The 19,008-nt window shown below is 34.3% G+C and overlaps 1 protein-coding gene across 3 annotated transcripts in view; it reads right to left on the bottom strand.

Moving 5' to 3' along the window:
* Positions 1–19,008, bottom strand: part of LOC117317304 (cys-loop ligand-gated ion channel-like) — a 60,235-nt gene that overhangs the window by 22,558 nt on the left and 18,669 nt on the right. For 2 of the 3 annotated variants that reach the window (XM_033872088.1, XM_033872090.1), the window contains exons 2-6: positions 15,632–15,760; positions 11,787–11,981; positions 7,487–7,744; positions 5,261–5,416; positions 2,012–2,188 (exon numbers count right to left, since the gene is read on the bottom strand). In XM_033872088.1, coding sequence (XP_033727979.1) covers positions 2,012–2,188; positions 5,261–5,416; positions 7,487–7,744; positions 11,787–11,981; positions 15,632–15,760 — 915 coding nt within the window. Of the gene's footprint in view, positions 1–2,011; positions 2,189–5,260; positions 5,417–7,486; positions 7,745–11,786; positions 11,982–15,631; positions 16,346–19,008 lie in introns of those variants that run through there. The other variant, XM_033872089.1, reaches the window with a different exon arrangement.

The following is a 19,008-nucleotide window of genomic DNA, read 5'->3' as shown; positions in this document are numbered from 1 at the left end:
ATTTAGCCTGAAACACTTCTAATGGACATATAAGACATAGCTGAGTATAACATACATCCGATTGAGTTCAGATACCATTCTTGGGCCCCTTAATACATTTGTAAGCTGTAGAAAGGCCACAAAAATTACAAAAAAATATAAACAATGGAAAATAACTTTCTATTTTAGATGAGATTGACCTGTCTATGCATGCTAATTTATTTCTAAGAGTGTAAAACTAGTTAATTTTGGATTAGATCAATTAAGACAGTAAGGTAATTAGAGCCTGTGACAAAAAAAACCCAACAAATTAACATCCATCTACTTGCTTCTATAGTTATCCCCAAAAAGTGTGGAGGTAAGCTGACATTTTAAAAGATTTCTTACAATAAATGAGTTTGAATACTTATCCGTTCAGCTCTATAATCTATATACCGCTTTCAGTTGATACCTTGATATAATCTACAAAGGTCCATGTGATATCTAAATCAACGGAGGATGACAGAATAACGAAATCGTAATTTTAACTCAAAATCGGTAAAACGAGGATAAAATATAAACATAAAGATTTGCACGTAGACCCTTGAAAAAGTACAATGAAAAAAATCCAGTTATTCCAGAGGAGGTAGCGTCTCCTGCTTTATGCACGATACCCGACATATAAATCTCGGTCAAATCTGGTTTCAGTCACATTCTCAATAAAGGTAGTGCCTTAGACAGTTGTCAATGTAGTGAGAACTAAAGAGGCTGATAAGCCTGCTTAGTGCACTTACGGCGCTGGAGAAGATCTACAGACGCAATGATTATCCAGATGAAAAGGAAAAAGTATAACGCGTGGAAGGTTTTTTTCCTCTTTTTTTTTTCATCAAGCTTGCTAAGCATGAAAAGACGGCGCGATCGGGACCAGGGAAAATTTAGATATGTTCATTTTATCTCAATGATTACAATCCTTAATGAAACAGATAGGAAACGAACTGTATTCATTGCGTGGGCACGCTTACAATGCCTGTATAGGACTAAATGGAGCATGATCAAAGCCTGTTAAATGAGTTAAATATGTGTGTTACGTCGCCACGTTTACAATGCGTAAGAAAAAGTAGACGATGGATTTGCATGTAGGACTAATTATGTCGCCTACCTAACAATGTGTGATAAGATTAGGGAAGTGAGTTAATTGTAGGTGTTGTGTGTTTCCAAGCTTGCTTGGACAAGCCTCCATATGGTTGGCATAGTATTTACATGAAAGGACATGAACATTAATTAATAGTTGTCAATAAATTATTCGTATACAATTAACTTCAACAATCAAAACGGGATCTTAGCGCCCACCATGGGATGATTTTTATCGGCCATATGAAAGACCAATCTTTTCTCTTCATTTCACTTTTTTCTTTTCTTCTTTTTAACATGGGGAACGTAGACTTGAAGTATAAGAAAGATCTAGAAAGACCTGTCTAACATATATCAATGACACTTTTCAACTTTCAATATTTCAAAATAGCCAAGTAAGGACAATTTTGATTTCCGGATCCAGCTCAAAATTAAATGGGCAAAAATATGAACCAAAGATAACCTAAATGTGAATGATCTCTCAAGTTCTTCTCAGGAAATAACAAAAACAAACACTTTGATGTCAAAATCGAAACTGGCCACATGTTGGCCATGTATTCACCCGATCAGAATCAAAATTTAAATGGCCCAACTAGAGACCAAGGGAAACCTACATGTGACGTTTGAGAGATATTCCCTGAGTATGTCTTTAGAAATAGTGAATACAATGATTGTTTATGGACGGACTACGCACGAAAAGGAAAACTCGTTTTGAGAAAGATTTTGCAAGAACAAATAATCGTATAACATTATGGATGACGTAGGGAGTGAAAAATCATGATATGAAAGTGAGAACTAGAAGCTGAAAACGTAACTAAAATGTATTTACAAACATATTATGGATATAGATTGTTTGGTTTAGTATTGTGAAACGTCCTATCGACCGCTATGGTCATTGAAGGACTTTTATTAATGTACTTACTGAAACATATATAACTATGAAGAATCCAATGTTATAGAATATGTAGATGGCTGCCAGCACGCTGAGAACGACTGTTTCTATACTGTCACGTTGCTTCTGTGTGGCTAATGTTGACACTATGGCGTGCCATACACAAACTGCTGTCAGCATCACCATAGCTATCAGTAAATATTTATCCTGTAAACACAAATAAATCTTTTAGAAATACATTAGTTAACTCAATATGATTATACGTTGAACAAATATGAAATAGACACCATTATCTTGATGATTTATTAGATTAACGAAATAGACTATATTCACAATGATAGCAATCATTAGAAAAATAACCCCTTTGTTTATAGATGAAAAAGGATTTATTGTTTTCATTTGCGATATTATATGGAATGATAACATATGATCGACTGGTGTCTGTTCGATGATGTTCTAAATATGACATTTGTTTTGTGTAAGGATTATGTTCGTCTTGTTATCGTTATGTGTTTATCATCTGCCGATATTTCTGTTGTGTGTTGCTTATTGATGGATTTTATCAATATTGATGTGAAATCGTCATTGTATAGGATCTTAAAGGACTTTTTATTGTATATGAGTTTTTGTGAACGAGTATTATAAGTTCAAAACGAGATCTTAAAATATCAGATGATTGAAAATAAATAAAAGATATTATCATCACATAATTCCAAAAGCTTCCATTATCACAGGTTTTGTAGTTACAAATGCAATAACTGTGTAGGGGGGCTTAGTCAAGTGGGGACTATCGATTTTAGACTAAATCCGCCATTAAAACACTCCAGGGTATGTTACACATATGACATCATATTACACGGAAAATTCACTGAATAACAGGACGATTATATAATAAAGATTATTATTCATCAATATCAACATTAACTAATAAAGAAATGAACACTTTGAATTTGACTACTTGATTGACAAATAGGACCATTAGATAATTCTTCTTGTGTGGCATAAAACCCCGTTTCAAGCGAACAAATTAGATAACAAATACATGTACAAAACTACAAAGAACACCTATGCCATGTAGGAACCAAAGACACATCATGAACGTAGCGTATGCTGTGTGCTATTCCGGTGCTATTAGTAAGACTATTTGCAACGTTTTGCCTTCTTGTCTAAATATTTAGGAGTATAAATGCAGCATGGCAAAATGTCAAAGACGTCACAAAATATGTTGCCATCATGATTAAATGCCAATATTTCACGTTTCACGACACACTTAAAAACTTTTCCGATAAGAATTCAAGGGATTCCCACGCAAAAAAAACACATTTTCTTTTCTCCAGACAACAATTATTTTGCGAGAAGATTTGGTGAAAATTATATATTTCAATTAACGATGGAACCTCGTAGGTGTTTTAAGTTTACCGTTGGTCAATAGGGAATAGACACAAACTGCCTTTAACAGAGCTGCCTGTGAGAAAGTGCGCAAACAATGACGGCTTAATCGCAGATATACCCTTATATTGTATATATAATTAATTTTTCTTTGTTTTCATGGTAAATACTCAAATCTGATTGGTCGAAAAATTCTTTTCATTCTTCTATGAAAGAAATTCCGAGGATGGCGCGAAAAATGTGACGTCAAAATACGACAATTGACGTTGCGTATTCATTTGAGAAAAATAATCCCATTTAAAACCAGTAAAATTGTACATAAAACATGTTTTCAATTAGAAAATCATTTCCAAAAATTAATAATAAGCGTTGATGTCAATTATTTTTTAGTTTCATCGGGGTATGAAACAAATTTTGTTTGCATCAATGCTTAAATGACGTCAATTCGACACATATAATATGCATATTCATATCGGAATTATCGGATAATGCCTTTTTATTTACTTTTTTATATCTTTAATATAGAACGCGGCATAAAGCGTCAATTGTGTGAACTCTATAGTAATCTGATGAGGATGTAAGTCAGTAGTATCTAAGGCAGTTCAATATGGGCATATGAGTAGCAGACACAATGATTGGTTAAAATTCATCAGGCGAGTTTTCGAACGCTGATATGGGAATTGAAATATAAAAAAGAATGTTTATATACATTCATATCTGTATAATGATAGATGATAGACATGTTTATATATATCTGTACAATGATGGATGGTAGAAATGTTTATATATATCTGTACAATGATGGATGGTAAAAATGTTTATATATATCTGTACAATGATGGATGGTAGAAATGTTTATATATATCTGTACAATGATGGATGGTAAAAATGTTTATATATACCTGTACAATGATGGATGGTAGAAATGTTTATATATATCTGTACAATGATGGATGGTAAAAATGTTTATATATATCTGTACAATGATGGATGGTAGAAATGTTTATATATATCTGTACAATGATGGATGGTAAAAATGTTTATATATACCTGTACAATGATGGATGGTAGAAATGTTTATATATATCTGTACAATGATGGATGGTGAAAATGTTTATATATATCTGTACAATGATGGATGGTAGAAGTGTTTATATATATCTGTACAATGATGGATGGTAAAAATGTTTATATATATCTGTACAATGATGGATGGTAGAAATGTTTATATATATATGTACAATGATGGATGGTAAAAATGTTTATATATATCTGTACAATGATGGATGGTAGAAATGTTTATATATATCTGTACAATGATGGATGGTAAAAATGTTTATATATACCTGTACAATGATGGATGGTAGAAATGTTTATATATATCTGTACAATGATGGATGGTGAAAATGTTTATATATATCTGTACAATGATGGATGGTAGAAATGTTTATATATATCTGTACAATGATGGATGGTAAAAATGAGTACCTGTACAATGATGGATGGTAGAAATGTTTATATATATCTGTACAATGATGGATGGTGAAATGTGTACCTGTACAATGATGGATGGTAGAAATGTTTATATATATCTGTACAATGATGGATGGTAGAAATGTTTATATATATCTGTACAATGATGGATGGTAGAAATGTTTATATATATCTGTACAATGATGGATGGTAAAAATGTGTACCTGTACAATGATGGATGATAGAATTTTTTTCTTTTAAATTGTACGTCAAAATAACCCGACACCATCGATGTTTGAACGCGTGAGCTACGTCATTGGTGAGTGTACAAGTAGAGAAAAGCATAATCCGATACGTCATCAGTTTACATTTAGATGACGTATCGGATCAAATTATCTAGGTCATGTGACTACTAACCATATATGTAAGATACGATATCCTAGGAAGACTCGAGTTGACAGCAGATTTGAAGGCAACAGCCGTTAGTACGAGGGTAAAAGACAACTGTAGTCGGTTTTGAGGTAGGTTGTTATTCACTGAAAATGTCGTGAATGCCAGACTGCATATTAAAAACTGAAAGTAAACAAAAACATAATTATGTATATTATATAGAATCCGTAAGACTTCTAACATCTTCGCATGTGAATGCCAGACTGCATGGTAAAAAACTGGAAGTAACAAAAACATAATTATATATATTATATAGAATCCGTAAGACTTCTAACATCTTCGTATGTGAATGCCAGACTGCATGATAAAAACTGGAAGTAACAAAAACATTATTATATATATTATATAGAATCTGTAAAAAGCCTGAAATCTTCGAATGTGTAATCTTCAAAATAGAAAATGTATGCGGATGAGCAAAGGCCTTTTAACATTAACCATCGGTTCGGGAAATGTCGCAACCAAAATAATTCAAATAATTTTAAAAGAAATATCAAAACAAATAAAAATGTATGGCATTATATACAATTTGTAAAACAGCTAAAATATGTTATCGTCAAAAATGAAATGTGATTTGTGAATGTTACCCGATTGATCAAAGGCCGTTCAACACTAATAATCGGCTGGGAAAATAATTATCAGAACAAATCAAAGGACACACAAGATGAAAGCATATTTTGGATTCAGTATAGCCAAAGTGACCTAAGCTGTATCGCTGTTTCGTCCTTCAGGACTCGACAGTGATATTAGGGACATCATTCAACTGCTTCGTCCTTCTAGGACTCGTCAGTGATGCTAGGAACACCAAACAACTGTTTCGTCCTTCTAGGAACCAGTCAGTGATGTTAGGGGCAACCCTCAACTGTTTTGTCGTTCTAGGGAACTATCAGCGATGTTAAAAACATCATACAACTATTACGTCCTTCTAGGGAACTGCCAGTGATGTTAAGGACACCATTAAACTGTTTCGTCCTTCTAAGGAACTGGCAGTTATGTTAAGGACATCGTACTACTGTTTCGTCCTTCTAAGGAACTGGCAGTTATGTTAAGGACATCATACTACTGTTTCGTCCTTCTAGGGAACTGGCAGTGATGTTAAGGACATCATACAACTGTTTCGTCCTTCTAAGGAACTGGCAGTTATGTTAAGGACATCATACTACTGCTTCGTCCTTCCAGTGACATGCCAGTGATGTTAAGGACACCATTAAACTGTTTCGTCCTTCTAGGGAACTGTCAGTAATGTTAAGGACACCATTAAACTGTTTCGTCCTTCTAGGGAACTGTCAGTAATGTTAAGGACACCATTAAACTGTTTCGTCCTTCTAGGGAACTGTCAGTGATGCTACGGTTCCAAGGTGATCATAGAAGGCGACCGGAAATCTCTATCTACATGAAGGCAAAAGGAAATGTTAAAATCTAGAAGAAAATGTGCAAAAGATCCATGCTTCAAACTTAATAATTTTCAATATTGATTATCAAAAGAATGTTTAGCGAATGTGTAAATTATGAACCCTGACAATATTCAAAAAGTGTAATAAAGAGGTTAGGAATAGTCCACAGCAGTATTTACGTGCTGCAAGCTTAGCACACACGATTAACACCTTTCAAACTGATTTGTCCATACAAATATATAATAAACTTAAAGTGATGAGGACGGGTTAGTGTTAAAGTGTTTCACCATTTTGAATGTTCATTTAGCACTACCTCCTTTTCAAAGTCTGGAAACTGTAAGTTAACCGAAGAAATGATGATATTAGAGTGATGATATTTCTTATTGGTATATATGATGCCTTTTCGAAAAGAAAGAAAAAAAGGGAAAAGAATGAAAGAAAGAAATGATGTTAGAGTGGTGGTATAGCTTATTTGTTTATGTAATGGATTTTCAAATATTTAACAAAAAAGACTGAAAGAAAGAAAAAGAAATAGATAAAGTGATTATATAAAGGTTATAGTATATATCATGGGTTCATGTAATGTTTTTCCAAAAGAAAGAAAGAAGGAAAGTGCTAATATTGGAAGAGATTCATATGTTTCCTACAAAACTAAACAACTTTAGGGAGCTAACTGATGTCGATGATAACTTTTGGTGACAACACAATTATCAACAGATAAGAAAACAAAACGATAAAACAAAAAGAACAAAAAAGGCGATATAGAAGAGAATGCAGCAAGTAAAGAAACTTAAATACTTACTGTTACAACAAATATATTCCATACAAAATAACCAGGTCTCCGCGCAGCCCGACACTTCACGGAGAGTGCCGAGCGCCGTACACTCATGTCCGCCTGGTCTATAACTATATCACGTTTTACACATTCTGTATGCATATATAAATGCCACTCCTGTTCGTCCACGAATGCCTGTTTGTTGACAACGTGGTGATCGTCATCATCCTCGATCAACTCCACCTCACTAGAAGGAAGCTCCGACGCCACAGTTATAGTGATATCCTGTTGAAATATATCAAAATGGCATTGTAACTTCATGCATTATAGACACAATACTGTAAACGTACATGTTTTAGCTGTATGTTATCTTGGCGATTTTATTGCGTTAATTTCCTTTCTGTATATTATTCCGTAATAATGTTATACACAATGAAAACAAAAAGTTGGAGAAACACCAAGTTGGGTTTCAGTTTGATATCGTGTTCGTCCTATTTCGGACACCTATAGATGGTGCCCACGAATGACGGTTCTACAGCCAGACGCTTTTACAGTGTTATCAGACTGAAATGGCGACCTAGACACGTATAGCGGAAATACGCCCATTCACTTTATACCACCGACGAACCAGTCTTGAATGTCAGGCAGAGCACAGTAACAGAGCCAATTTATAGATTTCTAATTGTCTCAACCAGGAGACAAAACCTATAGCCTTTCTAAGCGATGAGCACGTTTTATTAAACTTCGGCAGTATGGAAATGTCAAAAGATGAAATAGAAAGAAAAAAAAACACGTTCAAGACGAAGAAAATGAATAATTTAAAATCGGAACAGTAGGTGCACTTCTGATGCCCTGCCTGCAGGGACAGCAAACGTAATATAGATGTTGAAAGGATAGCATGCCGTTATAAGTTATATATAAGTGATGAATAAGCAATTTACATGTAATGGGATTACATGTCGAGAAAATGAATGTGCCTTCATCAAAGTCGGATATTCAAATCAACAAACTTCAAAATACCGGAAGGCCTTCTTAAAATATTTGTCATAGGTGTATTTCGGTATACAGCCTACTTTTTAGACTGTATTGATTACTGTCATTGAAATAAGTAGTGATACATAATAATGTTTATGAATATAGTATAATATATGTATTGCTACTGTCGCACTGGGTTATAGCCATGGACGAGTTTTCGTTGGTGTTTTAAATATGGAGAAGTCGTGAAAGGTTATCATGCATTGAAGCCATAGTATCGATAAACATCAGCTGAAATACAGAAAATACATTATGAAAGATATTTCATTTGATAATCATTCGAATATCATAACCATTTCACAAAGGCAACACACTTCCGGAAAATCGCATATCTCGTTTCATTTCTTTCGTTGGTGTACATCACATGACAGAATACCGTCTTCCCATTGGCTACACTCATAGGTATGATGAGGCGGTCATGCCCGCTCCACTGGGCACTGTCACATTTGGCTCGAAATTAGACGTGACTCTATTATGACGTCACTGTCACTATTGTGCTGGAAGCAGACGACGAAAATGGATGGTTGACGCTGACAGGACCTCCGGGTACTATGCAATTCGGAGACACTTTCAGACCGTAGGACCCCAAAAGAAGGCAAATGTGTATAGGTAAAGAGCAGTTTTGTTGTTATTATCCTTTAACATGAATATCCCTATTCTAGATGGTTTAAGTGAAAGCATCCTAAATCTGAAAAAAGGCAGAGCAACACATCAAAACTCTTGAAAAGAGGGGGGGGGGGGGGGGGGGGGGGCCCTCAGGTCGGCACTTCTTTTCACTATTCAATACCGCCATGTGGTTATTTAACACATATAAATCGAAACAATGATCGTTCTTGACATACCTAACCGTACATAGATGCATGATTTCGAACATAAACAGATCAGTCCGCTCATTTTATAATCCAACACTGAGTTTTCCATTATTTTCCGGCCATATTTGTAATTTAAATCACGTGATTGTAGGTCCTGTAAATTATTTCAACATGAGAATTGCCTTTTTTTTTCACGGAAAATCTCGTCAGGTCATGTGAACGAGTTGAGCATGATGAATAAGATCACAATTCCAGCCAATTCCATTGCTTTCTGTATTTGTAATTCGATATACAAATGCCACTCTAGTGAAAGGCAAGCACTGAAATCGCTTAAGTACGTGGTACACAGGCAGATGTAGAATTATGTTGAGAAGGGCTCTCATAATATCATTTGGAAGCTGAGAACAAGTACAAATGTTATTTCCGTTCCGATCGACGTATATGTAATTGAATAAAATGTGTCGTGGCATTCTATGAGACCGCATATTGCAATATCATTCATTCCTTAACTACAAAGGTTTTGGTGAAGATGCCTAAACACGAATAACTATTGCTTATTCCGAGACGTAACTACAAACGTATTAACGAGGCAGATAATGAATGGCGATTACATTACTGATGCCGAGTCTGAACTACATGTACATATGTATTGGGAAGACAGATCGTAAACAGCGAAGGTACATTTGTATTGCTGATTCCGAACCTTCACTATAAGCCTTTGAATGATGAACATCCAAAAGGGCGCGTTTCTGATACAGAGTCTGAACTACAGACGTTTTGGTGAGGCAGACCGTAAACAGCAAAAGTACTGCTGATTACGAACCTTCACTACATGCGTTTAAATGATGCAGATCATAAAGGGCGCATGGTTTCTTATACAGAGTCTGAACTACAAACATTATGGTGAGGCAGACCGTAAATAGCAAAAGTACTGCTGATTACGAACCTTCACTACACGGGTTTAAATGATGCAGATCCTAAAGGGCGCATAATTTACTGACACTGTGCCTGAACTAAAAACGTGTTGGTGGGGTATGGTTTGTAAAGACCATTTTTACTTGTGATATGAAATGTCAGCACCATCAACGCAAAACGCAAAAGATATATGAGCTTAGCGTATCTTGTATTAATACAAAAATATCAATCAAAACATTTTTATGTTTCCTGCCTAAAACCTATTATTTTATGTCTTTGCTAGTTTAATTGTAGAAATTATTGTTAACACTTCAAAAGCAAACCCCTCTTCATTTCAAGTCAGTCCAGTGGAATACCATGGCAACACTTATCACCATGGCAACACTTATCATGTAATATGTTTGTTGCTGAAATGTTTATTAAATATTCTAACATGAACAACAACAATGGCTATGCATTACTTGATTGAAACAAACCAGTTCCATATTTTTAGTCACAAGACTTCACTAAGTGATCGAAATGGAGAGACAGCAAGAGTTGGGAGAGATATTATAACAAAACACTTCATTATCCCTCACACCTACACATAGCTACCAGCGCTTCGTTACCTCTGTCTATTACGTTGTCAGTAGGATAACGGAGTGCTGCTGAGTAAAAGGTGAAGGCTAACGTTGTGTAGAGTGTTGTACTAGTAATTGGTTAACTATACGTTTTGAACGATGTCTTTTAAAAAAAAATAGTCGTACGGAGCAAAGGTTATTGTATACCAGCAATATGTGTTTACGTGCCCTTAGCTATCCGAATGACCTGAAACTCCATCCATCCAGACAGACAGACAGACAGACAGACAGACAGACAGACAGGCACACCGACCGACCGACAGACAGACAGACAGACAGACAGACAGACAGACAGACAGACAGACACACACAGACAGACACACACACACACACACACACACACACACACACAGACACTATAAATGACACAGGAAATAGTGATCTAGTGGCAAGGACACTGGTAAACACTGTGACTACTTCAAAATGATTTAACTTTTATTAGAATATGCTTGTGTCATCTCCAAAGTAACTGCTACAGTATAGCAGTCTCTTTGGAGGATAGCTTGTGTCATACGTTGTCAATTTTGTATGGACTATATATATTGAAAGTGTTGCCGTAATCGCACACAGGGGATTTCTATTGGTGTACGTGACTAGAGATTCATAAGTTCAAGCATACAGACAGAACGATTCCGGAAAGAGATTTATGAATATTTCTCTACATTTCCTCAAAGGATTTGCCGTCCGGAACTTCCGTGCAGCTAAATTCAGCTAAATATACTCAGTCCGATAACGATTAGCCGAGTTATATTCGGAATCCATTAAAAGTTTTAACATTCGACTGAGACTCATTAACCAAGACGTTTAATTTGTCTTTTGTTTTAAGTATTTTCCGGATTATGCAGGAATTCAGCCATCTTCATATACACCAGAATTTGAAGGAGGTGGAATAAAGAGACATTCTAAATTCTAAATATTCCATCAAAACATACACGCCATACTTACTTGGACGTCAAATGGAAAGTCGTCGAGCTCCAGATTCTCCATAAATGTTCCCTTAATTACTCGCTTTTCAGACACATAGGCCTCGCCTTTATCATTATATAGCACTTGGTACCGGATTTGTTCTTTGGGGTCACCTAGAGAGTTCTCTATGTATAATTTTGGATTCCACATTTTGTTAAACTCCACAGATTCAGACTGCAAAAAAATGAAATGACAACATGGCAATGACTGATTATTATTATAGCATGAAGCAATAATGAAAATAAGAGTTAGATATCTGTAATTTTCCATAAACGGCACCGTAATTACAATCACAAATTACGATCCCAATAACATCTATTATTGACAGCCAAATAATACCGGTACTACCGATATATTTACTACACATACAACCATACCGATATATCAACTACCAATAACCACCAGTATCACCGTCATATCAACTATAAATTACCATCAGTATTACAGTTATATTATCTACAAATTGCCGCCAGTATTAACGTTATATATTAACTACAAATTACCACCTGTAATACCGTTATATTTACTACAAATTACCACCTGTAATACCGTTATATTTACTACAAATTACCACCTGTAATACCGTTATATTAACTACAAATTGCCGCCAGTAATACCGTTATATTTCCTACAAATTACCACCTGTAATACCGTTATATTTACTACAAATTACCACCTGTAATACCGTTATATTAACTACAAATTGCCGCCAGTAATACCGTTATATTTCCTACAAATTACCACTTGTAATACCGTTATATTAACTACAAATTACCACTTGTAATACCGTTATATTAACTACAAATTGCCGCCAGTATTAACGTTATATATTAACTACAAATTACCACCTGTAATACCGTTATATTTACTACAAATTACCACCTGTAATACCGTTATATTAACTACAAATTGCCGCCAGTAATACCGTTATATTTCCTACAAATTACCACTTGTAATACCGTTATATTAACTACAAATTACCACTTGTAATACCGTTATGTATTTACTACAAATTACCACCTGTAATACCGTCATATTAACTACAAATTACCACCTGTAATACAGTTATATATTAACTACAAATTCCCACCTGTAATACCGTTATATTTACTACAAATTACCACCTGTAATACCGTCATATTAACTACAAATTACCACCTGTAATACCGTCATATTAACTACAAATTGCCGCCAGTATTACCGTTATATATTAACTACAAATTACCACCTGTAATACCGTTATATATTAACTACAAATTACCACCTGTAATACAGTTATATTTACTACAAATTACCACCAGTAATACCGTTAAATTTCCTACAAATTACCACCTGTAATACCGTTATATAGTAATTACCAACCACTTGTAATACCGTTATATTTACTACAAATTACCACCTGTAATACCGTCATATTAACTACAAATTGCCGCCCGTATTACCGTTATATATTAACTACAAATTACCACCTGTAATACCGTTATATTAACTACAAATTACCACCAGTAATACCGTTAAATTTCCTACAAATTACCACCTGTAATACCGTTATATATTAACTACAAATTACCACCTGTAATACCGTTATATATTAACTACAAATGACCACCTGTAATACCGTTATATATTAACTACAAATTACCACCTGTATTACCGTTATATATTAACTACAAATTACCACCAGTAATACCGTTAAATTTCCTACAAATTACCACCTGTAATACCGTTATATATTAACTACAAATTACCACCTGTAATACCGTTATATTTACTACAAATTACCACCTGTAATACACTTATATATTAACTACAAATTACCATCTGTAATACAGTTATATATTAACTACAAATTACCACCTGTAATACAGTTATATATTAACTACAAATTACCACCTGTAATACCGTTATATATTAACTACAAATTACCACCTGTATTACCGTTATATATTAACTAAAAATTACCACCAGTAATACCGTTAAATTTCCTACAAATTACCACCTGTAATACCGTTATATATTAACTACAAATTACCACCTGTAATACCGTTATATTTACTACAAATTACCACCTGTAATACAGTTATATATTAATTACAAATTACCACCTGTAATACAGTTATATATTAAATACAAATTACCACCAGTAATACTGTTATATTTACTACACATTACCACCTGTAATACCGTTATATTTACTACAAACTACCACCTGTAATACAGTTATATAGTAACTACAAATTACCACCTGTAATACCGTTATATATTAACTACAAATTACCACCTGTATTACCGTTATATATTAACTACAAATTACCACCTGTAATACCGTTAAATTTCCTACAAATTACCACCTGTAATACCGTTATATATTAACTACAAATTACCACCTGTAATACCGTTATATTTACTACCAATTACCACCTGTAATACAGAGTTATATATTAGCTACAAATTACCACCTGTAATACAGTTATATATTAACTACAAATTACCACCAGTAATACTGTTATATTTACTACACATTACCACCTGTAATACCGTTATATTTACTACAAACTACCACCTGTAATACAGTTATATATTAACTACAAATTACCACGTGTAATACAGTTATATTTACTACAAATTACCACCTGTAATACCGTTATATATTTACTACAAATTACCACCTGTAATTCTGTTATATTTACTACAAATTACCACCAGTAATACTGTTATATATTAACTACAAATTACCACCTGTAAAACCATTATATTTACTACAATATGCCATTAATACATTAGTTATACATGTTGTATCTACCAATTACCTCCAGAACTACCATCGTGTATACTGCAAATTACAACAAAACAACAAAGTACCCTATAAATTACACCAATGTTTTTGGTATGTTATATTAGAGGTTTTGTGGTACATGTATACTGAATGTTATTAATACCGACAGATCTATTTGTGGTGTTTCCTAACCGTGCCTCACATTGTCGTTACCAATAAAATCTCTACACTTATGATATCCCCTTCGACACCCAATACACATTGACTACCACCTCACAAACATGTGTTAGATGTAGATATACTTATCCTTATATGTCTATTGTGGAACAATGTTTACAATAAATAAATCGAATCATATTCAACATATAAATAACAAAAAACAAACGTATATCAAAGGATCCTGCTGTTTCATGAATATTTTGGGTTTTTTTCAATACCATTATTCTTGCGAATGGCTGACATTCATATGGTGTAGGTATACCGTATCTATCATAAAGTATCATCCACAATTGAAACATCATATGTTAATATTAAAACCTCATGTCTAACCTCATGATAAATTTAGATGAATTAACCAAGAGACATTGGAATAACCCATGTGAGGTACAGTTGAAATAATCGTTCATACATAAAACATTGCATGGCATAGCCCACATATCCCAGGAGCCATATGTCTGTAGGGTCTAAAGGTCACCCGAGGACATGACCCCTATGTAAAAAGATAAGTACATGGTGAAGACAGGATAGCTAACCAAGGCTACACCTACATACTGGTCTAGACTGAGCTGACGGAATAAAGCTTTGGCCCGAGCAAACATAAGCCAATCACATGCGACTTGCTAAAAAACACTACCAACAGGAACCGTAGTTACTGTTTACAATATTGATGCTGTACATATTTTTGGATCTTCACCATTATATCTATAGCATTAACATTTTACGTATTATCCCTTCTCATTATGACAAATATCCCAAATATGAAAGAATATTTACGTTACGTCATATCAAATTCTCTGGCACATTAAAAGGTCACGTGACAATTACTTACCGTTTTATTTTGTCCGTCAAGTGAAGGTTCCCGCCATTTCGCTTTCACGATGACATCTGCCGTATATTGTTCCTTCAGAGTATCAATTTCGCCAACTTTGAAGAATTGCACGCATATCTTCACCTTTACCTGAAACGAAGAAGCAGTGGTTCTTATGAAGTACCACATGGACTTCATGGCACTGTAGGTCGCCATTGAAGCAACATACACAATATTTACTAATAAACAACATCAACACAGATTTTCAGCTACATAATCACACCGGGTTGTTTGTTGAGATGAAAAAAGTCATTTCGTCCTGATTATGAGCAGGCGACACCCCCTGGATTAGGGGAGACTAAATATTAAGTGCTCCAGGCCGTCTCTGACAACTGTCATCTGTTGATCGTCCCACAGTTGGCACGGCCTCATCTGGCGGCAGACTGCAACTATATCAAGTATTAATTCTTGCTAAATTATTGTCACACATCTATGAGTAAGGTCTTTATATATCGACCAACTGCCATCATTAAAGCTGATATAACCTCCAAATCATTAGATGTTTTGTGGAAAAAAGAATTTTTGTAAGAGTATTTTTAGCATTACTATGGCGCATACACTTCAGTGAAAAAGGGTTGATGCAGAAAACACACATGTTGTGCTCATGTTGCAGTACTGTCCTCCACAAATAATCAAGTTATGCTTATATTCATTGCGTGGAAGGACGCATGTATTGATAGGTGCATACGGTCGGAACACTGTGGGTTCCACTCGGCGATAACCATGTGGAACTAATCACATATTAGATCATCATGGCCGATGCCTCACATCAACAGCATCACAACCGTCACCATAGCCAGTGTACTTAAAGTATGATCAGCTTAATGTCATGCGAAATAAAATTAAAAAACACACACATACACAACGGTAAAATTGTTCCCTGTTTCATCAACACTAAACTATTTCATAGTATTTCTTACCACTGTTTTCTTACCAAAGGGTCAGGGAGAGAATCAAAATTCATTTTCTACAAATTACTCAATAAACCTCAGTATTGAAACTTGTTACTTTATATCTGAAGTTGTGGCTGATAACAATAAAGACTTACCAATGATTCTTTAAATGATATTCATTAAATTCATGAAATTTCTTAAATTAAAATTGTCCATAGGAAAACATTACAAAATTAATTAAAGAAAAAATATTTCAGACTTTTTTCCCCCTAAACTTAAGGTAAATACATTTCATTAAGGTAAGGACAGTTGCCGAAACAGTTGCATATTATTTTCATCGATGACTACATCATACATTTAGCGACAACTTGTAGAGGGTAATTTTGATTTTTACGTTAGTCTGATGTTAAGATAACATGGTTAGGAACTTTCGTATTAAGGACAGTGTACGTATATCCAAGGCACCCATCTACTATATTATGTAATACTCACATGAGTATACTGTGTATCCTCCCACAACGAGGGTTATACTGTGTCATTCTGTGTGTATATATATTCTCCTGTAGCCTTACGTATACAATGGTTTGTCACAACGTACATAAAACTGCTGTTAAAAAAGCATACAATCTTTCAAAACAGCTTCAAACTTTATGATAACAAAAGTATTTATAATTTCTGAAAGTGCTAGAATTTTTTATAGTTTCCATAGTCACCCGCACGTTAAGATTCCAGTACATTGAGACGCTTTGCTATTGAAAGTAAATATAAAACATGACGCCATTACAGTGACGTCACAGACAAACCAGTGAGTAAATAATGAGATATGGATTGTATCCAAAACATCTAGTCATAGATCATCATTCTAAATATAACAACAGAAAATATTTAGTTTTATTGTAACCAGAGTATTCCTGTAGAATGATTGAGATGTACAAAGTAGGTTCTGTTCCAATTCCTATATATTGGTGTTAGAGACGTGTTTACACCGTGAAATGAGTGGGAATTCCTTGATATGTTAAGTGGGTGTACAAAAACCACACAAGCTATTTGCACCTTTCAACACATATTTAGAGTAGGATTCAGAAGAACAAAAAAATGAATTACAAGTAATATGCAACATACAGCTGTTTAGCCCTTCAAAGACTCGTCATTGATATTAAATACCTGATGTATTGCAAGATACCTGTCAAAATCTATATGAATAAGTACAAAATCCCTATAGTTCATTCAATTTAATAGTTTTCAAGAACGTCAGTCAAGTGTATATTATTAACACTGCCAATTTTAAAGTAAATCCAATTCAAATACAACTATTTTGTACACAGTTAAATGATTATGAAATGGGTGCGGAATTCTAAATATGTTTTAATAATTGAATTTTAATTGACAACAGATTTATTCCATCAAAAATATTCTTAATGACAATGATGTTGATGTATTATGACAGTTTTCTCTATAACTTGTAACCTATGTAAAACATTCATTACTTCTTTCTACATACCTGTACAGATGAGTCTGGTTTATTCCTACTATATTTCGTATCAATATTAATTGGCTCACAACCGACATTGAAAGAAATAACTATCATTATGAAATTGAAAATTTCTCAAGATATATAATATTGTGTTCATTTAAAAGATATGGTTTCGACATTGACATTTTGATAGGCATGCCTCAGTGGCTGACAATGGGATTAAATGATCTCAAGAATGAATAAAATAACAGGGTTTTTTTTATAGAAGATGTTTTCTCATGACACTAAACTTACATTCGTTGGTATAAAGCTTGAGTTTGAGTCTAGTTTTCTGTTTACCCTTCCTCTGCTTTCTGGCATAAACAAGGTCAGTAATTAGCGAGTATTCTGTTGACAGTATGTGTCGTGTTGTTATACCACATCTTGTTTAATGAGACACAGATATTTCTTTAAAAATGAATCTACAGCTGTAGATTGTATTGTCAGTTTAACGTGACTGATTGTTTCTTAATTTACCAAAAGACAATTTCATGAGACAGCCTGAAGCCTTTCATTATGGAATGTGCTACCAAAGAAAGACATTCCTGTGTTGTATTAAGTCTACGGAACACACAACTGTTCCTTAATTGGTTTGTCAAAGGGTGTGATGTAGCCGCTCCAAACTGCAGAGTGATTACTTCTCTTATTAAGCCTGATCTAGCTACCCTCTGGTTGTCTTTTGTTTACTATAACTATCAGCCCAAGGACAACTCAAATCTTGATTTTCTACAAGGATTCCATTACTCACTGATAAGTTGGAACGTTAATTTGGCCCTTGTCATACTTGATCAACGGACTTTCACGCGTTTGTAAATATGTTTTGATGCAGAAATTAATTTGCTTGGACAGGAAATTGGTATAGTTGACAGTCAGTGCGAGCTCGTGACGATTCAAGCACGTGACGATTTATCGTCGAATAGAAATAACATAAG

This window comes from Pecten maximus, chromosome 19, assembly GCF_902652985.1.
Source record: "Pecten maximus chromosome 19, xPecMax1.1, whole genome shotgun sequence".
Taxonomy (NCBI): domain Eukaryota; kingdom Metazoa; phylum Mollusca; class Bivalvia; order Pectinida; family Pectinidae; genus Pecten; species Pecten maximus.
The sequence above is the reverse complement of the archived record's forward strand: the minus strand, read 5'-3'. Positions and strand labels throughout refer to the sequence as shown.